We start from the raw sequence: 26,887 nt of genomic DNA on the forward strand, positions 1-26,887 counted from the left end.
CTATCCCTCTCCTAGATCAATAAATGTCAGCCTCTTAGTTCTGCGTTGTGAAACAACATTTTTCTGACCAAATTTGTTGCTTTTAAATACCACTGGCTACCATGACACGAAACATTGTTGAGAGTTCAATGTACAGTACACCTGGGAAATCAGTAGGCATAAGGAATTCGCAGTCTCTTGGTCACATCTGTATGACATTTCCTGAACAAAGGTCATACAAGATTAAGAACTTGACTGAATACACTTTCTCATCTAACTCCTTTCAGATCTTAAGTATGACATTCTTAAATATGGATCATGGTTGGAATATTAACTGCACTCTTTAGCAAATTGGACTCCTTTGCGAGCAACACTCCCTAATATTTTAGTTCTCAATGCTGCCATTTTCTCTCTTACAGTTCTGAACATGCAGAAAGAGTTTTGTTATTTTCTATCCATGATACTGAGAAACAATAATTAAGTTCTTCCAGCTGACACTGTGTTCAGCACCATTGAATAAGCGGATCTGTCTGAATCAACACATTATAGTTTTTCATTCCAAATCCAAGTACTCCTTCACTTTTCTGCTGTTCTGAGCAGATCAGCAGAACTGTTTTTCATTCCAAATCCAACTACTCCTTCACTTTTAGTTTTTCATTCCAAATCCAACTACTCCTTCACTTTTCTGCTGATCTGAGCAGATCAGCAGATCAGATCAATGATCTGAGCAGATCAATGTTGAAGGACGAATGTTGATTCTGTTCTTAAAAATAACTTTAAAAAACCAATCAAGTTAATGAAAATAAATCAATAAACATATCAAGCAAGCAGCCAGAAACTCTGCCTTAGGCACGGCTCGATATTAACAGTGGCCTGGTGCCCCGGGGCCACTAAAAATTGTTGAGGAGCCACCCAACTTCAAAAGAGCTCATCTCTCCGTGACCTGATAGGGCAGGTGAATTGAAATATGAATGTTCATATTTCCTTTCATTTCGGGGCAACTACATACCTTTTTTGAGCCACCCAAGTTTCAAATCTAAAGATTTTAGGGGCCTGATTGGGCCACCAGAGAGAAAAGTTATTGTTGAGCCCTGCCTTATTGGGGCTTGCATCTGCCAGTGAGGCAAACTACACAAAGAGTCATGTGGAGAGAGCATCCTTGCATTCCTCTCTATGAAGTCTTTGTCGGACAAAATTGCACAGGTCTATATTATTAATGACTGACGGATTGTGTAGCACCCCCAGCAACCAGGCCCACCCCTTGTTCTCTCTCGGGGTGGGGTCGGGTCACTCCCCGCCCGACAGCTGCTGCTGCCGAGGGGCGGGCTGCTGCAGAGTCAGACTCTCCGCCGTCTCCACCACCGGCTGGGGAGGGGTCACGCACAGGACGTTGACCCCAATCTGCATGGGGAAGGGGGCGTGTCTGTCGATGTTGAGCACCACAACCTCCTGCAGCCAGAGGGTAGAAATGGCAGGGATTGAAAAATATTTACATGTGGTAATAATATCTTTCTGTTCAATAAACAACACTCAAACACACACATATTTGGGCCATCACACACTCACACACTCACACACATTAAATTACCTGAATTACCTCCTAACTTTTGACTGGCGAAAAAAAAAAAAAAAAGATCATTGGAGGTTTCTTGATGATACTTTCCTCACAGTCTTTCAATTTGTTGGCAATAATGGCAGCTATGATTCATTACCTACTGTAAGTAGTCACAGATTTTTGCCTCTGATCTCAGCCAGGTTGGCTGAACTTATTTGAAACTTGAAGGATAAACAGAAGACTTATCATTTTGGCTGTGATGAAAGAGATTTGTCTATTCTGAGGAAAATGAATGCATATCTGTACCCCCAAAATACCAACTGACACAGGCAACAGCAGAGAAGAGAGATGCATGCTATTGCTGGAAATAATTCTGGTAGTACTTATACTGATTAAACCATTTTCTAACTACCGTTTTCTGCTCATCTTCATTGATTTGTGTCATACTTGCCTGATTTACCCCTCGACTATCCATTACGCTATAAAACAAGCATATTTTTTTTCTGCTTTTACTTTTGAATTGAGGTTGATGCAATGGTTTAGTGAAACCATGACAAAACATTTGCTCCTGCGACAATTGCTCCGGTCTTATTTTCTCCAAGGACTATGGGTTAGGGTTAGGGTTAGGGTTGTGATAGGGTTTTAGGTTCAGTTGATGTGATGATTAGGATTAGGGTGCAGATCTTCCATGGGAGCAATTGTCGTAGGAGCAAATGTCATGGAACCTAGTGAACCACAACATGTGAGGTTAAAATACAGAAGGATAGGAGACTAACCTCATCCTTGTGGAGAGAGAGCGGGGTAAGGTCGCTGACCTTCTGGTAGAGAATTTGACCTTGGCTGTCAAAGGACACTATCCGTATTCTGAAAGGGGGGGGGGGGGGGGTAATTAGAAACAGAAGCCATAGCACGATTTCAAGTCAAATGTCAAATGCAAGTCTTCGAGTTAAATGTTTGATGATGAAAGGGACTTGACCCATCCTTCAGCAATGTTGACAGAGTCTTATAAAATGCAGTCTTGTCTGTAATACTGATGGTACCGAAATTTATTCATGTGTGGACTGTAGAATAAAAGTGACATATCAGTGAGAATTTAAAGAATATCAGGTATGCATTAGGAAAACTTTGACCATTTGTCTGTACGTCAATTACGCCAATCAATGGTCACCTTAAGAAAAAAATTAAATATGACATAAGACAGTGACCAGTCTCGCATAATAGTGTAAAAGTGGATATTTTTGCATAATTATTCGCGTTCTGCCTAGTACTATGAATTTCGCATGTTTTTTAATTCCACGAAATCAAGACATCACATTGTGGTACATAAAACAAGTAAAGATATTTGTATGCTTTTATTTTGTGCTAGCTTCTGGTTGCGTGAAATACAATGTATGCGAAAATTTCCACACAGTGAAAATTTTCACTTTTATAGTAACCCTTTTGTTTTGTGGAGGAAATCTAATAGCATTTTGGTCTGATTTTACTTGATTTAAAGACAACTTGAACATGGGGATGTGAAAAAGCACTTCAAGAAAAGGTACTGTCTGATGCTCACCTGAACATGATACTCCTACTGTTCTGAAGACTCACACTTGCTGTCACAGGATGGGTGCCTGTGTTCCGCCTCAGGATTATTAACCTTATAATGATCCGACAGAAGACATAATGACTTCGTTTAGAAAGAAGAAAATACTCCTCTGAAAACTGCACTGACATTGCTTGAGTAAAAAAAAAAATATGATTTGATAGGTTTCGATAGATACATTCTACAGTCTGAAATCATACCATGCAATATGTCACCTCAACCCGTTTGAAAACTGAACTGTCAATGTGACAAAATAATGAAAAAATACACTCGCCAAAATGGCCTTTATTTCTTATGCAAGTGTTGGGTTTTTGCTGCAGTAGTTATGCAATCATTCTGGGTCATTATTGAGGCAAGTACGGAATAAAGCCTAGGTCTGTATGAGTATTGGAATATTGCCATTACTAGCAACTCACAATAGCCACTTAATTATGATATCATCACTTTACAAAAGCCCCTAATACATATTTCAGAAGAGTAAGGGACTGAGGAGGGAGCCTTAAAGAATACATTGTACAGGCTTTATTGTGAATCATACTGACTGCTCCTCCCTGTGGCTAAACCATTGTCATTATCAACATCATCACCACTGTTGTAATCATCATCATCTCCTTCATTTCTATCTATAACGAAGTCCTCGGGACCGGCAGTTTTTTTTCGTTATACCCGAACAAATAACAATAAAAATACATAAAGTAGATAACGTTACGGCCCAAATTTTTACTTCGTTATATTAAAACCGGAATTTTGTTATAACCGTGTTCGTTATAACGGGAGTGCACTGTATCTGCTAATATTATTTTTCTCTCTGTTATTGGGGATCAGGATCTGTTTGGAAATTGTATTGTACACCATACTGTATACTCCACATACATTTTGCAAGGCTTTTATTTTCAATAATTTCACAAGTAAGGTGCTATTTGTGTATTTAACAACATGCAAAAAATATGAACTCTGACCGTGACTCGCATGTGATGTGCATGTGCACATGTAAGACAATACAACTTTAATAGTGGGACTACTGTGTGAATGGATGAATGAAGATGAGTGAATGATACTAATTTCTTCATCCATTGCTGAACTCAAAATTTGCAAATTTAACCACCAGCAAAACTGTCGGGAAGTCCCGATTCGTGAAAGATTAGATTTCCTCAATGTATCCAGAATCATCTCTGAATTCACACGCAACATTCTTTCACTAGTGAAAGAAAGGGCGCCATCAATCAACCAACCTGTTGGTGAATGTGACGAGGAGGTCGACTCCAAAGTTGAATCCCGTCCACCTCCAGCAGTACTCCGCCTCCTTCTTGATGATGCGGCCACACCTCATGCTCAGCTGGTCAAACTGCTCCAGGCTGACCGTTTCCTCCTTGGGACTGTGATGGCATCAAAGGGGTTAATACAGATTAAAAACCTCTCAGACCCTCTTTAATAGGAAACTATGGAATGCTGGTTGTGTCACAAACTTTTTTAAAAAACATTCATTTGTGTTAGTACTGTTACTGACTGATTTTAATACTGTTGTGGTAAGCTAAATTGTGACTAGATACTTTTTTTTTTAATACCAAAATTTGTCTTCACAGCTTCTTCCATTACAATATTTACTTTTTGTTACCAATGTAACATGCATTGTTTCTCTCATTATTTATTAAATTCATTCATATTTTGTATCATACTTTATAACTTGCCAAATCTATAACTTGCATTATATATTACCTTACATTGGATGGAAATAAAGAATAATTGAATCTAAGAATTACATTTAATACCATTTACAGCAATATATATTTACAATGCCTAAACCTGTTACAGTGTATTAGCACATTCATATATCATGCATACATACATACATAAATGAATCCTACTGAAAACTACTCAAAATGCTTAAATATAATATTCTTTCAGTTCACATGCACAACACAAGATAAGTCTCCAACTATAAAATCATGACTGAAACTTAAAGAAAGTAAAGTTGCCACTGCTGCAGTTATGTAACTGTTTGGATATGTTAAAAGAAAACAAATCTACATGACAGACAAAAAAACACAAAATAATGCCACATCTTTAACAAAGAAATAGGAAAAAATCAATAGGTTGCTTATTATTTTCTACCACTACAGTTGTCCAAAAATGTACAGCAAGACAACCTGGGCAACATGAAGCAAGACCAATACATTTTTACTCTGAGTTGTTGTTATACCCTCCTCCTCATCTTCCTCTAATCTATTTTATTCCCATGATGGGATATGTAGTCACACTCTTTCTGGAACCCACCCAAGATCCTGCCCGTGCTCCACGGCCAACATGTGCTGCCACTGCTGACGATACACCGGAAGCAGGCAGTCTGTGGGTTAGAGAGAAATGTGCATAGGTCCGTTCATTGTTTGCGGGGTATTCTTTGGGGATGGGGGGGGGGGGGGGAGGGAAAAGGCAATGTGGATAAGGGTCATGACAACAAGTTCGATCGGTTAATGCTTTTAATTCCAGTTTGTCTACAACTCAGTGACATCACCAGTATTCTTGTTTCACAAATTCATCACCGAGCTCTTTGATATAGACATCTAAAATGGATTCAAATTCATAATCATAATCCAAATTGATTGAGGACAACCTAAGAGATGATAATTGTGGGGTCTCTGCAGGTATTTTTCACATCCTGATATCAAATACCCAGAGCAAAGAGAAAGCATCAAAAGGAACCAGAGAGGGAATCGAATCTGTCATTTACTGCAGAGGGCAGTCAAACTGAAGAAAACTCATACCCCATATCTCCACCCCTCTGCTTTAATAACAATCACTTACTTTCATTTCATATACCTTTGTAGCAACAGCAACAACAACAACAAAAACCCTGCTTATCCAATAGTAAAATGGAGTCAAAAGGGGCCTGAGCTTTCGATCTTGACTGAATCTTTGTCTGAAGCAAAATGACAAACAGGCAGGAAGCAATCACATATTATAAGGACTACACACAACAAGAACAGTCAGGGGAGGGCTAGGGCCACATAAACAAAGAAAACAAAAGGGGAGGTCATGGGCAAGGAGCCCAAAGTGTAAGGGAGGGGGATTAAAGCAGGAGGGTGGACAGACAAAAGGCTGTCCACCCTGGTGCTTTTAATAATCCCCTTTCCTTCCTTGTTGGGTTCCTTGCCCATGACTTCCAACCCATCCCTTTTGTTTTCTTTTTTCTGTGTCCCAAGCCCTCCCCTCACTGTGCTTGTGGGCAAGTCCTTGTGTGATTGCTTTCCCTGCCTGTTTGTCATTTTGCCTCTGACAAAGATTCTGCCAGGATCAAAAGCTCAGGCCCCTTCTGACTCCAAGGGACTACTTAACCCGTTGAGGACGATTCCCAAGTATACTCGGGCAGGTGTCTATGGGGAATGCGTGTTGTAGCAAAATCAGTCCATCATCAACGGGTTAAAATAACAAGGTTGGAATTTTGAAGCTTGAGTATTTGTTCCAAGTTCATTGTGTCACTGCTGGCAACCAGGGATAGCCTGGTGGTACTGTCACTGCCCAAGAGCAGTAGATGACAGGTTCGATTCCCACTGGTTCCTTTTTTTGCAACACGTTTGCTGAAAATGTAGATCAGCAGTTGCAATCTTACAAATTTCATTTGAAGAGGGCAGATAAATTGAAGAAAACTCACACCTCATATCTTCACCCCTCTGCTTAATAATCTCTTACTCTCAGGAAACATCATATTACCAATACCTGATAACAGATACATGCACAGACTAAAGATTGGATGAAATAATGCAATTACAACAGCATAAAAGAATAGATTTAAAAAAAAAACATAAAAATTACGAGAGCATTGGTGAAATAAAGCCAAAAGCCAGAATGTACACTGTAATTGCCAAGTTCAAAACAAAAAGAGACGTAGACACCCCATGATACAAATGATATGATAAACAAATCGCCCTCACCCTTAATCATACAAACACACACACACACAAGCGTAAAAGCAAGACTAAAGTAAATTCTGTTAAAGTACAGTGATGAGTGGATTACCTTGTGTGATAATCTTGTCATCTTCTACATGTCTGCATGAGCTAGGTTCATTGATGATACTCCCCAGCCTTAACGCCGAGAAGAGCTTTGAGAATGGTGCTCCCAGTTCTGACTTCAGAAAACATCCTGCATCTGTAATAAAAATGAAGAGATGGAATAATTTTTCTTTCCCTAATTGAGTGCAACACAAGAACCGCATAAAGACCATGCAACTATTCCTAAATAGAATACAAAATATTGGCGAAAGACAGGCATTACTTGCAGCTCCATAGCATTTCCTTTGCTTGATTTTATGAGTCAAAGCTCGCTGGAGTCTATTCTCCATGGTTAGATACAATGCTCAATCTGCTAGAATAAAATACACAGGAAGATAACGACTATAGAAGTTTTGTTGGAGCCAGAAGTAAAAAAGGAAATATAAAAACAAAAACAAAAACATAATACAGGCAGTCATACCTTGGCATTTTTGTTGCACATCCATTCTGTCTATACAAATCTAAACCAGTGAGATATTTCTGCTATGTGCTGTGCTCTGGGCAGCATTGGGTATAAAAGTCATATTTGTCCTAAAATACAAATATTAAATAAAACTTTCAACCAAATAGACCCAGAATTCAGTTCATATTCCTACCATTTTTTTTTTCTATAGACAGGACTTTTTATGCACACATTTCTGGTGAGATGCACTTTTCATACTTTCCTGCCAAAAGTGCCATAAAATCATGTGGAATAAAATGGTGTGGGGGGGGGGGGTAGGGGCAGGAAGACAGATATCTCTTACCGTATCTCCTAAAGTAGTTATCAGCATCCCTTCCCAGAGTTTTGGAGTCCCCGTGCCATGATGGGGTCAGTCTAAGGAAGACATACTGGAGAGTAGAGCAACGACAAGACATGGTATCATGAAATATCATTTATGGAACAGCCATAGCAGCAACATTTACTAGAATCAGTTAGTCTTAAGGCCACCGCACACTACACAACTTTGCTATGATTTACCGGTCGTACGACTTTAAGACCAGAAGTGTGACCTCGCCAGCCTTGACAGTTTCCAGTTGGCGACGGTGCCTTAATGCCAGATGAAGAGATTTGACACGTCACATTTTCACAACTGGTCGTGGGATTTCAGCCAATCATGCTACAGTATAATGTACTGAAGTCAGAACAGTCATAAGTCTGCCTGTGTAGTCTAATCATATAGTGTGCGGTGTCAAGTCGTGCGACTGGTTGTATGACCCGGCTTCCTCTCTTTTCGTGCGACCGCTATGATCGTGTAGTGTGCACGACTTTGGCTGACAGCAGTCACATAAAGCTGGAGGCATTGCAACACTCCATGGCATTGATTTCAACTATTTCATTTAAAGGGAACGCAAACCCAAAGAGCAATGTGGATTGAGTGAAAGCAGTAACATTAGTAGAACACTTCAGTGAAAGTTTGAGGAAAATCGGGCAATCGATACAAAAGTTATGAATTTTAAAGTTTTGGTGTTGAAACTGCTAGGTAAGGAGACTACTAGAGGTTATGACTAATGAGTGGACTACAATATAAGGAAAATAAAAAGGGAGTTCAATAAAAATCCATTTTTCATGAAAATTACACATTCCGTCAACTTGATACTGACATATGTTAGGGGTAGCACTTATTCCCACTGCTTTCTGAAAGTGGTTAGTCAAGTACTCTTTCATTTTGCTAGAAAAGTGAATTTTTGTGGAATTCCTTTTATATTTTCTTTATATTGTTGTCCACTCATACGTCATAACCTCAAGTAGTCTCCTCATCCAGCGGTTCCAACATTAAAACTTTAAAAATTCATAACTTTTGCATCGATTGTCAGATTTTCCTCAAACTTTCACTGATGTGTTCTACTATTAAATGTTAATGCTTTTACTCAATCCACATTGCTCTTAGGGTTTGCATTCCCTTTAAACATACTACACTTATCCAACTCACATATTGTGTGTAAGTGTGTTTGTTTTTTCTTTGTTATATTTCTTAGTTATCATCAGTAATTGTCTTCAAATACTACAGTTATGCATCAACTGTGGTGACCTTCAATCGAGTGCTGCTGGAGTTCTTGCAAAAATGGAATAACTCAGATCTGACCTTCAACCTCTCGCCTTCCACCTGTCACATCACATACATATTTAAATCATATCACTATGTAACTCCATCAGTTTTAATGATCACACATGCTTAAGAAAAAAATGTGCTCAGCATGATGATACATTTAATATTTCATAGTTATAACTCAAGTTGTTCAAAGTAATCATCAAAACAAAAGGTACTCATATCTGCATCAGCAGGCACACAAATGGTCGAAAACACAAAATCTCTGGCAACAGTGATGAAGATTATGAACTGAATTCATAGAGGTGATGTGGAATGATGGCCGAACATTTATGTGTGTATGTGCGTGTGTTTTGTTTGTTTGTTAAAGAAATAATCCTTGGTAAAATGTTTAACGATGAATGACATTGCCCTCACCTTTTTCACCATAGAGTAGACATCCATTTCCACCTGGAGTACAAAGAGGTTTGGAGATCTGATAACTTGCTCAAATAAGTCAGGGCTGAAGGAAAAAAAATAACAAAAGAAAATAGCAATGATTAGAAAAATATTATTGAATGATGAAATCAGCAAAAGAGTATATTATGTACAGTCACATATATCAAGATGTTGTAATATGATATTCATGTTATATTCCTGGAAGGCACAATAACATTCACAAGCATTGTAATTGATATTAAACAAAACATTTCAGAATGGAAGAGTGACATATGTTCACAACATATATGAGGCATGAAAAAAGTAACAATACTGTTTGGAAAGGCCTATTTCATAGAAAAATTAATCAATGCTTGACGACTCAAAAGTTTGGTATAGACTGCGGACATTAACATGCGTCTTCCTGATTTGGCTGCCATTCAGAAAGCGAACTGCGCAAAGTTGGAAGGTGACACTGTACGCATCTAACCACCCACACAGGGTTCTTAGTGTCACCTTGGGGACAAGAAAATGTAATAACACAAAATATACATATGTTTCATTTATTGACACCTTTCCACTGAAAGAGAAACAAGAAAACATAAATCGCACATACTATACCATTTTGCTTGGATAATCCAGAAAGTGGATGAGTAAACAAATTAATCATACCTGATTTCCCTGAGCAGGGCTGGTTTCTGTGCAACCATCAAATTGAGTTCAAGCCATTCCAGGCAACTGTAAATATGATGCAAAGAGGAGAAACATGGCTTAAACAACAACAACAACAACAACAACAACAACAACAACAACAACAACAACAACAACAACAACAACAACAACAACAACAACAACAACAACAATATACATGATTTACAAGAAGCAGCATCCATTTGCAAAGCATGATGGGATACTATAGCATTGTAATTCATGTACACAAAGGGCCCATTTGCAACCGGCAGTGTCATGGTCTACTGGTGGATGCACTTGTGCTTTTGATTGAGAGGGCCAGGGGTTCATGTCCTGCCATGATACTCCTGCTCTTGAGCGAGACCTGATATTCACAGCTAGTGGTCCCCTCTGCCAAGAGTTCAAGTGGTAATAAGAGTATGCAATGGGGAAGCTACAAACACAAAAGACCCAGTAGCATGGGGAAACATGGGTGGTCCAATTAAATCGGTCTTCATTCTCTGCCAGCCAGGGTACATTCAAAAACACAAATAGCACCTGTCAGCTACGTGTCAGCGAATATATGCATCAAAGCGCACGCTCATGGGTAACGGTCAACCTCAGTCGAGATTCTTTGGCTTAGTGTGCACTCACATACAGATCAGTGATAAAGCTGCACACAAATCTGTTATGGGTATTCTCCAATATATCCGAGCCAGGCCAGCCTTCCCACTTGATGGTATGATCCCCCCCGCTACCGAGTTTTTTAATGTGGTGGAATATAGTACCGATACATGTGTGCTGTAAAGTTGCATCTCTGCTTCTCTACAGCTGAGAGAGACAAATAAAATATGGCCGCTCACCTCTTGGCGACCTGTTGCAAACCGTAAGACGTTGCTGCTGAGTAGTAGCTGCATACCGTCTTGGGGCTGATGGTTTCAGTCATGATGTCTGCACACTGCTGGATTAAGCCTTCCTGTTTGCATGCACCAAGGATATACAGACCATTGCATTACTTTACAGAAATCATAATTGTGGGGTATAACATACAGCAAGAAGAGTATTCACTAGATTAATGCAGGTATTGCATGATGATAATTTATATGCATTCTTTTTTCGTCACAGGTATGTCACCACAATTTATATGTGCTTGGACTCCTTAAAGGGTAATTCCAGGTTGATTAAGAGTTTATCTGAAAACAAAGAATAACATTTAATGAGCTCTATGATATGCCCTACTCCCAAATCCTAATATATCGGACCGATCATTATTTTGAAGTTATTCAGCCAGAAATAACATCATGTTTTACACTTTCATATTAGAAAAGTTGAATTGTCATCAATTTCTTGTACATGATCGATGGAAATTGTGAGGGGATGATATCATGAGCTCGCTCATTTACATATTCATATCAACTGTTTGAGAACTGCTTACAAAAAAACAAAACAAAACAAAATACTTCACAATATCATAACTCCTCTTATCACAATCGGTACCTGATTTTGATCAAATTTTTGCTCCTGTGCTTATAAAGTTTTACTCTTTCTTTCGAGACTAAACTTCAACTGGTCAGGAATTCCCCTTTAAACAAAGGGGGATACACATAAGAGATGACTCATAATCATGATTAGCACCTGTGGAAATGTCCATTAGCATTGGTAAAACATTGCAACAAAACAATCAAGTGCCTAATCAAGTCTCACCAGCTGTAGGAGTGAGGCAGCAGCCAGGACCGACACCACTTTGACTGGTTCCAAGAGAACATCATCCCTGTAGAGAGACCCAAGGGCAACCTGGAGGGCTGGTGAATTAAAACAAAATGAATCAAAAGAATAAAAAACACAGAAGCATCATTCAACCCCTATGTTATTAAGCTTTCTGAAGAGTTGGAACATATGACCTATCCTTCACTTTAACTGCTCACCATTCCACTAGCAAACAATGTTCACAAATCATCGCATATCTCCTACAAACCGAATGTTCATGTACAACAAATGCACAATTGTTCATATTTTTCTTACAATTTTTTCCTAATCTGTCACCATGATAGAGATGAAAGAGAAAGAAATATTCACATAGCACAAGATGTCAGCGTACACGGTGTAAACACAAGCTTCTGTGAAACACAACTTAGACCAATTTTACCCTACACATAAACTGAAACTGCATGTGACTATTCTGCCAACAGAGATATATGGAAACATTCATTTAAAGTGTAGTACAAATTGGGATGCTGCACCTTCAAATGGTGAATGATCAGCAAAACTCTAAATTATCAAACAATATCTGGCTATTGTCATTTTCACAGATAAACTGAATGCCTTCACTTGGCTCCAAAATGATTTACTATTTCTATCATGACATACAATATTTTTACAGGAAATTTTTGATGATACTCATGATATTAACAGTGGAACATCTTCCTTCGTTACACGTCAAAACTCAATCACTTCATTGGGGTTTAACTAGTCTCATCCCACATGAATATCATAGAAATAAAGGTAGATTTCAATTTGATCATACATCACAAAAACAAAGTGGCTCATAATGTCTTGGAACAAAAAGGAAATCGTCTCTACCTTCTTCATCTATATTTGTGTCTGGAATGTCGATGTCAATTTCACTGAGCTTGGATTCTTTCCAAGACCCACTGAACATGCTGGCAAAGTAGCTTGACTGTGAAACAAAAGAGAGAAACATTTTAAATACAAGGTACAGTGTATGTCCCACACAATCTTCTGATAATTGAAAGATACAGTTGCTGACTTACATCTTATTAGTATGAGGTTACACAGACTTGCAATTCTAAGATGTTACACACATGTACAATGTATATACATTGTAACAGATACAATTTTGTAAAGATGAGCTTAGAATGGAATTGCTTGGGTTGTGCACTAAAAGTTGAGATGTGTGCACAACCACACTCTTCAAAGTCAAACTCCTTGAAATTGACACATATTTCTGTGGGAGAAAAAAATAAGTGATGCGACTTTTACACAGAGCTACATTGTATACATGTGTAGAATAAAAAGTGTGTTTGCAGGTACAGTCACAATATTTCAAAGGGTTGTTTGCCTTGCGCTACCTTTGACTGAACGATGCACTTTTGCCATCACGGAAATCTGTTTGATGTTCTTCAAATACTGTACATTAGATGCACTCTGAAGAGAGAAACAAATTTTGGAAACGCAAAGCAGCACAATCAAATGGTTCTATTTGTTCTCTTGCTGCTGTTATCTGATTTTGTTTCTATTTTTTGTTTTATAGGTAGAAGGACTTGGATTTTTAAAAATCATTCATTTTTCTCTGGGTATGGAATTTTTCCTACAGTGCATGTTGGGCATGCACAGTATACAGTGCTCAAGGAATAATTTTCCTGGTATCGCATCGCAATTTGCAATGCATTTTTACACCACTGCTACACAACTAACTTTTGTGTAGCAGCTTTCTTACATAGAAGCGTACAGGATATCACTGAAGATATTTTTCATCAGCTGAAATTGCTAATCAAATTTGAGTTTAAAAATTATTCCCTGTACAGTATATGTGCTTGGTAGCACCTTGAAGAACAAGAGACCCGGGCGTCACACGCTCACCTGAGTATCGCAATTTCACCTTCCATGCATTCTTGCACACTCTCACCTAAGAACATTGGAAACTTAGGTCTGCATATGGATCCCCCCCCCCCCCCCTCAACTCCAGGGTGGGGGGGGGGGGTGGGCAGGCAGCCCTGGATCTGCAATGAACAAACTTGGAACTAAAGTCATCAATGTACAAACTCATGGTATTAACTATGCTTTATCATTTCTGGTTCTAGAGTAGATTTTAAATATTCCTTAATGTGGGGGAGGGGGCCTAGGGGCCCCCCAAGAAGAACATGGTGCCCATTTGAAGGAATTGAGATTCTATCCCCCTAGGGATGCTACCTGCTATTTGGTCAAAATTCATCATGAGGTTTTCAAGAAGAAGATGAACATGTACAATTCAGGCCCCATTACAACTGTAGGACTTCTCTCCATCCCCTCTCCTGGGTCCCAAGGGGGGGGGGGGGGGGGGGTACCCCTGATTCCGCCAATCCCATGAACAAACTTGAAACTACAGTCATCAATGAACTAACTCATAGTATTATCTAAGCCCTATCACTTCTGGTTCTAGAAGATTTTTTAAGATTCCTCAATTTTAGGGTGTTTGGGCCCCCTGGGGCCCCCCAGGTGGGCCATGGTGCCCATTTGAACAAATTGAGATCCTATCCCCCTAGGGATGCTACCTGCCAAGTTTGGTGAAAATCGGTCATGGGGTTCTCAAGAAGAAGATGAAAATGTAAAAAGTTTACGGACGACGCACGACGCACGACAGACGCCGGACAAAGAGCGATCGCAATAGCTCACTTGAGCCTTCGGCTCGGGTGAGCTAAAAGGAGAACAAAAATACTTGATTATTTACCTGGCAGAGATATATCTTGTGTAGAGGCCAGTCCTTTCCCAAGGCATGAATGGTAATGTCTGAATTCTCTCCATTGACAAACAATGCATTGTAGATGTACTTTGATGTGCATTTCATCTTTTTCCTTTAAAACAAAATTGAGAAGGGATGTGACATCATTAAAAATTACAAGTAGCATACATCGGTCTACAATAATATGCAATGGGAAGAAATTTATACTAATACAGCAAGCAATTGTCATAATGTCAAATTAGCATGTAGAGACAGCCCATTTATGCCATATGATTGTACATATTATGTACATTGTACAGACAATGTATGTCACAGAAAACATAATATCAAACCATTTTTTATGGTCTGTACAATATGTGAATTAGCAAAGATTTATTGCAAACAGGACAGGAAAGATATGAAATTAAAAGGCAAAACCAGAAAGACACTAATACTTTTTCGCACTTATCAGATGTCTCTCACCTACAACTATATGCTTGTATTACAATCAGGATTATCAAAACTTGAAGGCTTCGATATGTACAGCTTGTACATCTCATTTACTTTCCTCACAGAAGATTTGATGAATTACTTCTAAGGCAAATGAATGAAAAGTACCAAGATGTAAATGTGAAGTATACATACACAGTATAATACTGCCATCTTGCATTTTATGTAAATGCTTTCACAGGATGACTTGCTCTCACAAAGAATTATTGACAGACTATTTTTTTCCACTAATTTTAAGTACTGCATGCTTCGAAGTGGAGCTTTCTGTTTGAACAGACCGATTTAAACACATTCAAAGTTTATGGATATTTTCCCTTCATGCAACGCTACCCTCATGTACTGTGATGTGCAAACTACATTGTGATACCATCCCACTTCTTAATATTCTTCCTTAGATAATAGAAGTACCCATCTATGGAAGACAGTACATTGCACTACATGTAGCTAGTAGTAGTTGTTCAGGACAGACGTGAAGAGACATTCCTAAGAGGGATTACAATGTACACAACATCCTGCCAAGGCGACTGGTTATGTCAACATTGCTGCCATCCTTTAGAAAGAGACAGCCTCTGAAGTCGGCCCTAATTTTAAAGTGCACATTTGTGAGTACAATCTGTCATTGCAATCTGCTATTCTTTCTGTTCTTCTTGGTTTTTTGATGTTGTCTTTTTACAGTATCCCCTGTGCAGGAAATTGCATTGTGTTACACAGGACTTCGATATAAAACAGCTTGAAGCTGATCATTTTTAATCCTGTATAAATATGTTTCAATAAATAAATAAATGACTGGAAGATGAGCCATATTACCCAGGTCTTCAAAAGAGGAGATAGAACCAAAGCTGAGAACTACAAATTTGTAGTGTGCTATCTCCTTCACCAGCATAATTTGTCAAACTCTGCCATGTATTGTTGTATCCTCCATTATGAAGCATCGTGATGCACACTCCATCACGATTCCCTGCCAGCATGGATTCAGGAAGAATAACTTATGAGAAACAATTTGCACAAGCAACTATATCTAAAGATCTTGCAAATTCATACCAGAGCGAAAAAAAAGTCAATGCCATTTAATGCTGGATTTTTCGAAGGCCTTTGATAAGGTTCCACAAAATTGCCTCATTATAAACCTACTGTATGCACATGCATGGTATCAAAGACCACACGCTCATTTGGGCATCGTTTCATGAAAGTTGTCAGTTTCTGACTATCAAAATAGCAATTGTTCGTTACCAGACCAGAGAGCTTCTCAGCTAATCAAAACTAAGGTCTAAGGATTTCACTGAAATATTCAAGGCTGACATCTTTCATGAAACGGTGTCCAGCACAAAGTCTTTTTTGTTTACTCGTAACTGGCATAAGCAGTCATTAGTCCTCCTGGATGGCACAAACTCTGACAATGTGAGATTGACTAGTATAGTCTTTAATTCATTCTAATATCAGGTGTCCCTCAGGGAAGGGTAGGGACTAGCGGATTAATATAGCGTGCGTTTTTGGCCTCCACCTACGGCTAAAGTGTAAATGATCTTTCTCCGGGCGAAGAGTTAAGTTTGTACTCTTTTATTTTGCAGATGACTGTATGTTGTATCCAGAAATTAACAGCATCGGTAGTATGGTAGGTGTGCAACCCACCGACCGGGTGCATAACGACCGACCGCGCATTATAATGGCATTGCGCGTACAGAAAGAAAATGTACGCATGGGACTACACGCAACGGTGTTCGATTCTTCACTGGGCTACGCTACCGAGTAAAATGAGGCAAAAACAAATAAGTATTCCCTCTAAATTAACGAAATTTAACAAAATCGAATAAGATTTATCGTGTAACTACATATAACTAGGCCGGCAGTGGCCTACCTTTGCTGAATCCTTCCGTAATAAATTTGACGATTTTGACCGCAAAATTGTCACCGCCGCTTGTACGATCGTGCACACACGTTACACATACACATTGACATAATTATTTTGTCGCCCGCTACGACCGTACGAGTTGAAGCAGAAACGAGAAATGAATGTGAAAAAACAAACCAACTCATCTAATTTATTTCAATTACAATGAAAAGTTTCCTAATGAAAATCAATTCAAATTCATCAAACAGTCCTTCAAAAGTAATATCGAAGGATTCAAAATATATTCAAATATTATTGGGGAAAAAATGACGGCTAGAAAAAAACAGCGGCCTGTCGAAAAAAACGCATTTAAGTGCCCTTTACACGTATTGTCCGGGTGGTCGGTTGAAATGAGCAGGGCAACTGAGTGCGGAAAAAATGAGACCCCACGCGTTCGAAGCCGCCATCTAGAGCGCGAACCTCAGATCGCATTTTCAGTGCGCGCTTGTGAATCCGGAGTATTTTCTCCACACGTGAGTAAAATTTCAGGCAAATTGTGAGATTTTTCACGTTTCTCACTAGAAAAACGTTAGGTGGCCGGTATCATGAACACCCAACCATACTAGTAGTATAGTGAAGATTTAACGGCCGATTTAACATTTATTAGGGTTCTAACTAGGGCACCTAGGCCTATAGAACTTCTAACAGTTTAAATTTACTCCGGTTTAACGTTAGTCACCTGTCACGTGCTCATACTCTCACACACACAATCACAGACTTTTACTAGGCTGGTGTGGTGTAGATTTAAATTTATTTAGTCTTGAGATTCTGGGTGAACAGGGAATCGTTGTCAGCAAATCAGCATTTCATACAAATCAAAATTATCCTGTGTAAATACCTCCAGAGTACTACTAGAGTCTAGGTACAAGAAAAAAAAATTAAAAGGCGACATGAGAGACATGTCATGATGTTCTACATGCCCCCTTCTTCCCGCTTCGGTAAGGTCAGAAGAACCTCACGTAAAATACAAGCGATGGGACCAAGTAAACGTGGCTCTCTTCCTTCCTCTGCACTGGTGTAGTGTTGAAATGAATGAATGTTGTGTTGTTACCTTTGAGGGGTGTGGAGAACTTGGTCGGTTTCGCTCTCATCGTCACTGTCATCTTCACTTAGAGTTCTTTTCCTCCCTTTCCGTTCGGTATTGTCTGCAGAACGGGAATATCCCGAGAATATCGTTCCCATATCTCAGTTTCGACGAAGAAATAAATCATAAAAAACACTTCAGTTGTAAACAGGAAAAGGTCGTCGGTCGGTCACCATTCTTCGAACTTCGCTTTGTTTTGGTTTAACTTTTATGTAAATTACGAACCTTGCTCTATCTATGGTATCGTTAAGTACGTAATAGACATTTATTTTCAATCTGCAAGGCAACATGTTCTGCACATGTTTGTGTTTGTGTTTGTGTGTGTTCGTGTGTGTGTGTGTGTGTGTTTTTTTTTTAGGGGGGTGGGGGAGGGTGTGGGATTGGAGGGGGTTTTCTTGGAAATTAAATATCAAATCTTCAATTAAAAAAGTAAAATGCTACATTCGATTTTTTGTTGTTGAACAAAATCCAAATATCTATCTTTTCGATCATTTTATCACTTTAATTTACATTTAACAATACATTTCTTTATTCGAATTGCAACAACAACAACAAACTAATATTTTAACTGATGTGTGATGTAGCCTACTCATTTACTGATCAAATTATTCAAAAATCTAATATCTAATCGCAGCGACGACTGCACTGGCGTAGCCGGGGGGGGGGGGGGGCGATGGGGGCGGTCGCCCCCCCCCCCCCCCCCTAAGATTTGGACCGGGGATTTGGGAGGCGGAAAAAAAAAATGCGTGTATACTGTATGCATGCACATGAAGCGGGTCTCCTTTGCAACCTTTCATCAAATAAGATATTTTTTTGAATATTTCACTCAAATTGTGCACCACATCGTTGAATTTCAATTCAAAATATGCAAAATCTCTCGTGCTTGGGAGGGGGAAACCCCCTCCCAAACCCTCCCCCTCTGTGCCTCTTTCCCTAGCTTAGTACACTTTTTAGATTTGCACAAAAATTATGAATAATTCTGAGTGCACAAGACTTATCACTTATATTCCGAAAACTCAAGGTTCCCTCATGTATAAGGGGAGTTTCCCCTTTTAATCGACCCTTTCCTCCCTCAGTCCCCCCCCTCCCCATCAGTTGGTTTTTTTTTTTTGTGATTTCCCAAATGTTGATTCCATCAAATATGCGTATACGAGATATCTCAATTTCAACCTCAAAAAGGCAAAAGCTCCATCGGAAGGGAAGGGTGGAGATAACACTCGCCCACGCCTTCTCCCTGCTCGCCCGCCCCTCCCCCCCCCCCCCCCCTTCCGCCATGCATAGAAGTAGACTGTGGCTATACCCAGATCGCTTTATTTCAATTCTAAAAACGCAAAAGCTCCGCGAGCGGGAGGGGAAATCCCCCTTCCCCTAAGCTCTACCTCACTAGACTTTATACATACACACAGATGGTGCACATTCGGAATAAGAGCTAAATTCCGTGATTTTAACACTTCGATGAAAAAGTATTGCACCAAAAATTTGCACCAGATCGCTGAATTTCAGGTCTGAAAACGCAAAATCACGTTCGTGTGGGAGGGGATATGCCCCTATCATCTACACCCTCGTGTGCATGCTTTTTCTGTTTGATTGCTGAACAGACAGCGTTCATGATATTCAGTGTAAGAATTAATACAAGAAGATTATTTAAATGATACCATTTTATAGGCATATTGTTCAATAATAATCTACACTAAAATATACTGCAACCTTAAACAAGTGGGACTGTTTCAACTCGTTAAAACACGCAAAAACATGCATCAAATTGCACCACTTGCAACACCAAAATGCAAAAAGTTCTCCCACACCTTCCCCTCCCCCCTCGCTCGCTCCGCTCGTTCGGGTTCAGTCGCGTTCATGATATTCAGAGAAAAAAATTAATACAAGAAGTGTATTTAAATCATTCCATATTACAGGCTAATTGTTCAATGATAATCTACATCAAGATACACTGCAACCTTAAACAAGTGGGACTGTTTCAACTCGTTAAAACACGCAAAAACATGCATCAAGTTGCACCATTTGCAACATCAAAATGCAAAAAGTTCTTACCGTGGGAGGGGGGACACCCCCTCTCACATCCTCCCCTCCCCCTTCGTTCGCTCCGCTCGCTCGGGTTCAGTCGCGTTCATGATATTCAGTGAAAAGAATTAATACTAGAAGTGTATTTAAATAATACCATTTTATAGGCAAATTGTTCAATAATAATCTACACTAAAATATACTGCTACCTTAAACAAGTGGGACTGTTTCACGTCGATAAAACGCGCAAAAACAAGCATCAAATTGCACTATTTGCAACATCAAAATGCAAAAAGTTCTCACCGTGGGAGGGGGGACACCCCCCTCCCACACCCTCCCCTCCCCCGCGCTCGCTCCGTTCGCTCGGGTTCAGTCGCGTTCATGATATTCAGTGAAAAAATTAATACAAGAAGTGTATTTAAATCACGCCATATTACAGGCTAATTGTTCAATGATAATCTACATCAAGATATACGGCAACCTTAAACAAGTGGGACTGTTTCAACTCGTTAAAACATGCAAAAACATGCATCAAATTGAACCATTTACAACATCAAAATGCAAAAAGTTCTTACCGTGGGAGGGGGGACACCCCCTCCCACACCCTCCCCTCCCCCTTCGCTCGCTCCGTTCGCTCGCGTTCAGTCGCGTTCATGATATTCAGTGAAAAGAATTGATACTAGAAGTGTATTTAAATGATACCATTTTATAGGCAAATTGTTCAATAATAATCTACACTAAAATATACTGCTACCTTAAACAAGTGGGACTGTTTCACGTCGATAAAACGCGCAAAAACAAGCATCAAATTGCACTATGTGCAACATCAAAATGCAAAAAGTTCTCACCGTGGGAGGGGGGACACCCCCCTCCCACACCCTCCCCTCCCCCTCACTCGCTCCGCTCGCTCGGGTTCAGTCGCGTTCATGATTCAGTGAAAAGAATTGATACAAGAAGTGTATTTAAATTATACAATTTTACAGGCAAATTGTTCAATAATAATCGACATCAAAATAAACTGCTACCTTAAACAAGTGGGACTGTTTCATGTCGATAAAACGCGCAAAAACATGCATCAAATTGCACCATTTACAACATCAAAATGCAAAAAGTTCCTACCGTGGGAGGGGGGACACCCCCCTCCCACACCCTCCCTTCCCCCTCGCTCGCTCCGCTCGCTCGGGTTCAGTCGCGTTCATGATATTCATGAAAAAATTAATACAAGAAGTGTATTTAAATCATGCCATATTACAGGCAAATTGTTCAATGATAATCTACATCAAGATATACTGCAACCTTAAACAAGTGGGACTGTTTCAACTCGTTAAAACATGCAAAAACATGCATCAAATTGAACCATTTACAACATCAAAATGCAAAAAGTTCTTACCGTGGGAGGGGGGACACCCCCTCCCACACCCTCCCCTCCCCCTTCGCTCGCTCCGTTCGCTCGCGTTCAGTCGCGTTCATGATATTCAGTGAAAAAGAATTGATACTAGAAGTGTATTTAAATGATACCATTTTATAGGCAAATTGTTCAATAATAATCTACACTAAAATATACTGCTACCTTAAACAAGTGGGACTGTTTCACGTCGATAAAACGCGCAAAAACAAGCATCAAATTGCACTATTTGCAACATCAAAATGCAAAAAGTTCTCACCGTGGGAGGGGGGACACCCCCCTCCCACACCCTCCCCTCCCCCTCGCTCGCTCCGCTCGCTCGGGTTCAGTCGCGTTCATGATTCAGTGAAAAGAATTGATACAAGAAGTGTATTTAAATTATACAATTTTACAGGCAAATTGTTCAATAATAATCGACATCAAAATAAACTGCTACCTTAAACAAGTGGGACTGTTTCATGTCGATAAAACGCGCAAAAACATGCGTCAAATTGCACCATTTACAACATCAAAATGCAAAAAGTTCTTACCGTGGGAGGGGGGACACCCCCCTCCCGCACCCTCCCCCCCCCCCTCGCTCGCTCCGCTCGCTCGGGCTCGGTCGCTTCGCTCCCTCGCAGACTAACCGCCCCCCCTAAGATGAAATCCTGGCTACGCCGTTGGCGACGAGCGGGTGAAAGGGAGCTTCGCATTTTCAGAATCGAAATTCAGTGATTGAATCCTTATTTTTGTTAAAACAAGGAGAATGATATGTTGTTTATTTATTTGAGTTGAAAAAAGGACCAAAAAAAAAAATAGGTTGAGTTACGCATACTTACATGTACCGCGAAGTTCTGTCCGACAGTCAAAGGTCGACGCCATTGCACAAAACTGTTGTTTGTTCTATATACAGTGGTAAACTCTGCAATCACTTTTTATCCATTGACTCAGTGATTCCTTGGCTTTGATTTGCCATACCATTATAGAATATAGTGTTGATATGGTATAGTTATCATTGATTGTAGAGTTACCATCGATGTAAGAATACTAGGTTTGCTTATAGGCCTACATGTCTCTGCATGAACGGTTTTCACCCATTTGTGTCTTGTATATTGGTGGTGATTATACCTGTCATATCAAATTTCATACTAGTATATGAATATGTGTTATCTTCTTCTTACTCGTGTTATTTCTATCACTCTGTCTGTATTCCTCTATACTCACACTTTATCTGATACTTATACGTATATTTGTTTATGACTGTTCTCCAGTACTGTTATATGTACATAATAAAAATGTGATTTTTTTTAAATTGTCATAATTATTGTTCAATTCTTTCACTTACTTTCATGTACATGTGCGTGTAATGATTTTTGTATTTCATTCTCATTCTTTCTTATTATAATTACCTTGAACTCATTAGTCATGCGGAATGGGCACATCATAAGTACACTGTGTTACAGTCATACTCAGACCATACAGACGAAAGTTATTTCTTTTTTGTTTGTTTGTTTGATAGATACTTTATTTTCTGCAAATCAATATACATAAGTTACATAATCATGAACATGTAGGGAATATACAAAGTAAATTCAACACAGAGTCGTTTGACTTGCATAAACGATATACATAAGTTACATAATCATGAACATATAGGAAATATACAAAGTAAATTGAACACAGAGTCGTTTGACTTGCATAAACAACGATATAAAAGGGAATTAATGACATAATATACAGTATGCATGTCTATGCAGCAGGGATTACAATAACAATTATAGTTAAGAAGCGATTATGCCGAGGGCCGCCATATATAAGCATTGCCTGAAAAGATGGCCGGCCCGAGGAAGAGATAGGGACGTACTAGATTCGTAACAATGCAAATTCTGCTGCGAAGATAGCAGGGGGAAATAAACTCTGATGTGTGTGATGGTGGTGAATGTGCGTGCAGGTGCTTGAAAGTACACAAGGACAGATAGGCTGGAATTTGGAATGATAGAATTGGTTTGCTGGACTATATGCGATGTTACTATCGGGAGACCAACATTAGTCATATAAATTATTTGTTTTTAGTTCGTATTTGAAGTATACTGTAATAAAATGTGCTTCTTTAAGTTTGCTTTGAATGAAAACAGGGAGGCACACTGTTTCAACTCCTCAGGAAGAGTGTATCCGGACCGTGATGTCTAATCGACTTTTGAGCAAGTAAAAGCTTTGGATGGAAATCATGGGAAGGACGGGTAGGGTATGAATGAATATGGTCATTAGTTACTGGGCATTATGAAAAAAATGGTAATGAATTTCGAGTGTGTTTATACATAAATATGGCAGTTAGGTATAAATGTATCATGGGCCTTCAAAGTTTTTAGGCGATAAAATATGGGATCAGTGTGAGCCAAGAAATTTGAATGTGTGCATGTACGAAGAGCCTTTTTCTGGAAAAGAAAAATTGTGTTCAACTTATTTTTGCTACAGTTGCCCCATACAATATTGCAGTACATTATATATTATGATAGAAATAAAGTGTTATATAACATTATTAAAGTTTGATTATTCATTATATATTTTATTCTTCTTAAAACACCAGTTGCTTTAGATGTCGCTATTGTAATATTCTGGACATGAGTATTCCAAGTTAGATTGCTATCTAGGGTCACTCCTAGGAACTTGGTTGAATGTTTCTCAGCAATGTTATGTCATCAATAAAAATACTTTGAGGAAGGGTGGGTTGGGATTGAAGCGTATGAAAGTGTATGAAACATGTGTTATCAATATTCAATGACATTGAATATTGATGAAAGCTTGTTACTTCTAAACCATTTCGAGATGTTGCTTAATTCCGTATTTAGTGTATCAACCAGTGTTACAATGTCCTTGTGGGAATAAAAAACATTGGTGTCGTCTGCAAATAAGATGAAGTTTAAACGAGGAGAGGAATTGATGATATCATTGATGTAAATTTAAAAAAAAAAAGTGGGGGCCCGAGGATAGATCCCTGAGGGACACCACACGACACGTTAGAATATGTTGAGTGACTGGATTTAAATGCAACATATTGTTTGCGATGACTTAAATAACTTCTGAACCACGACAGAGTAATCCCTCTCACGCCATAATTATGTAATTTTTCAAGTAAAAATGTCATGATCAATAGTGTCAAACGCTTTACTAAGATCCATAAAAACTCCAATTATGTGCTCCTTTTTTAGTAAACGCATCAATAATATTATTAACAGACTAACTATAGCATAATCGTTAGAAAATCCTTTCCTAAACCCAAACTGATTCGCATTTAATATTTTATTTTCAATCATGAACGAGTAGAGACGCTTGTAAACTACTTTTTCTAAAATTGTCGATATTGCAGGTAACAATGAAATGGGTCTTTAATTTTTCACCATTGAAGGATCTTCTCTTTTATAGCTGGGGATAACTTTGGCGATTTTGAAGGAGTCTGGATACCTACCGTTAAGTAGGGATAGATTGAATATATGGATGAGAGGGGCTGCTAGGGGGTAATTTTTTTTTCCAGCAAATTCCCACCTAAGTTATCAGGCCCACAGGATTTACTACATTTAAGAGATCGAACAATATCAATAATTGTCGAGTCATTAATTGGAGTAAAAAACAAAGAATTTTGATTACTTTCAGATAAGTAATCTTTATAATTTTTTATGTCATTTATGGGAATAGATGCAGCTAAAAAAGGACCAACATTAACAAAGAAATTGTTAAAAATGTTTGCACTTTGATCAGAATTGGTAATGACATTATCATTATGAGTATGAATGCTGTCAGGACATTCAGTAGGTTTCTTTTTCCATATTTCATTTACGGTCCGCCAAAGAGCAATTTTATCATCCTTATTAAATTCGAGTTTATTTGAAATATAAGATTTACGTGAAACTTGAATCAAGGTAGTTAGTTTATTTCTATATATTTTGTACCTTTTCACGTTTTCAGGAGTAGGTTCTCTCAGAGATATTTTATAAAGACGGTTTCGAGTAAGAATGGAATGTATAAGACCTTGAGTAATCCAAAGTTGCCGAGCTTTTTTCCTTCCATTTGTTTTGGGAGTTACAGGAATATGTTTATCATAATAATCTAATAGTTTTTGGAAGAAAATTTCGTAAGAAGAATTAACATCTTGGAGTTCAAAGACGTCATTCCATTGTTCTTCAAATAAATCTTGATTCAATGATTCAATATTTTGTGGCGTTTCATTTCTATGCATTTTCAAATATTGTTTGGGTTGGTGGTGTATCGGGGTTGTTAGATTTATCATTAATCATAAAAATCGGTAGGTGATCGGATATATCTGAATAAAGAATGCCGTTCGTGCAGGTTTCAGTTATAACGTTAGACAATAATGTTTATGTTATCTATTGATGTTTTGCTGTGGGTGGTGTTGTTTATTCTGGAGGGTTTATTGATGTGGGGATGCAGTGAGTTGGAAAGTAATATGTCATGGAAATGGGTGGGTTGTAATAAATCTATATTGTAATCTCCCATCAAAAAAAACAAAAACAAAAAAAAACACGGATTTTCTCCCTCCAAGAATTTCGTTTGTTTAAACACTTGTTCATCTGCAAAACGTTTTCTTCGCATTATGATATTTCCATTCGTATCTCTTTATACCTCCACATTTTAAAAACAAGTCTATACTTATATGTTTCAAAAAGATATACGCTCCTCTTACACTTTCTCTCCAGCTCTCTCTCTCTCTCTCTTTTTCTGTCTAGTATATATATGATACACACATGTATATTATAATATACAGTATACTTACATATATATATATATATACTCTAAAAAATCGAGTGAAAATATTAACTCTTGAAGGAGTGAATAAAAGAAGAGTGAATTTAGAGTGAAATTGGAGTGAATTTTGAGTGAAAATGTTCATTTTCACTCATTTCGGAGTGACCTCAGGGATCATTCGAAGATTTTGGAGTGATCCTGAGGTCATTCTAAAACGAATGAAAATGAACATTGTCACTCGAAATTCACTCTGTTAAGAGTGAATATTTTCACTCTATTTTTAAGAAAGTATATATATATATATATATATATATATATATATATATAATATATGTATATATATATATAAACACTGTATGAAATGGTAAATCAACATTTGAAAATTTGTCACTCCTCCAACGTTTTGTAAAATGTTAAGTTTAATACTCAAAATGTTCATTTAAGAAATGATTAATCTATTGATTTCCATTTCATTTTTAGAGAGGACATATTTACATACACACACACACATATATATTG

General features: G+C 38.5%; 1 protein-coding gene across 1 annotated transcript; it reads right to left on the bottom strand.

The window, feature by feature from the left end:
- Positions 1-1,266: 1,266 nt before the first annotated feature.
- Positions 1,267-18,318, bottom strand: LOC139714332 (germ cell-less protein-like 1). Its single transcript, XM_071626043.1, has 14 exons — positions 18,172-18,318; positions 14,732-14,855; positions 12,865-12,961; positions 11,989-12,086; positions 11,148-11,260; positions 10,288-10,353; positions 9,616-9,700; positions 7,915-7,999; positions 7,134-7,265; positions 5,394-5,463; positions 4,352-4,495; positions 3,090-3,173; positions 2,311-2,398; positions 1,267-1,428 (listed from the first exon to the last, which is right to left on the bottom strand). Exons 1-14 carry the CDS (start codon positions 18,300-18,302, stop codon positions 1,267-1,269), a joined length of 1,479 nt encoding a protein of 492 aa, XP_071482144.1. The 5' UTR covers positions 18,303-18,318.
- Between the last annotated feature and the right edge of the window lie 8,569 nt (positions 18,319-26,887).

The sequence above is a fragment of the Diadema antillarum genome, unplaced genomic scaffold (assembly GCF_040938485.1).
Source record: "Diadema antillarum isolate AM-2024a unplaced genomic scaffold, OU_Dant_1.0 seq00002235_RagTag, whole genome shotgun sequence".
Classification (NCBI taxonomy): Eukaryota; Metazoa; Echinodermata; class Echinoidea; order Diadematoida; family Diadematidae; genus Diadema; species Diadema antillarum.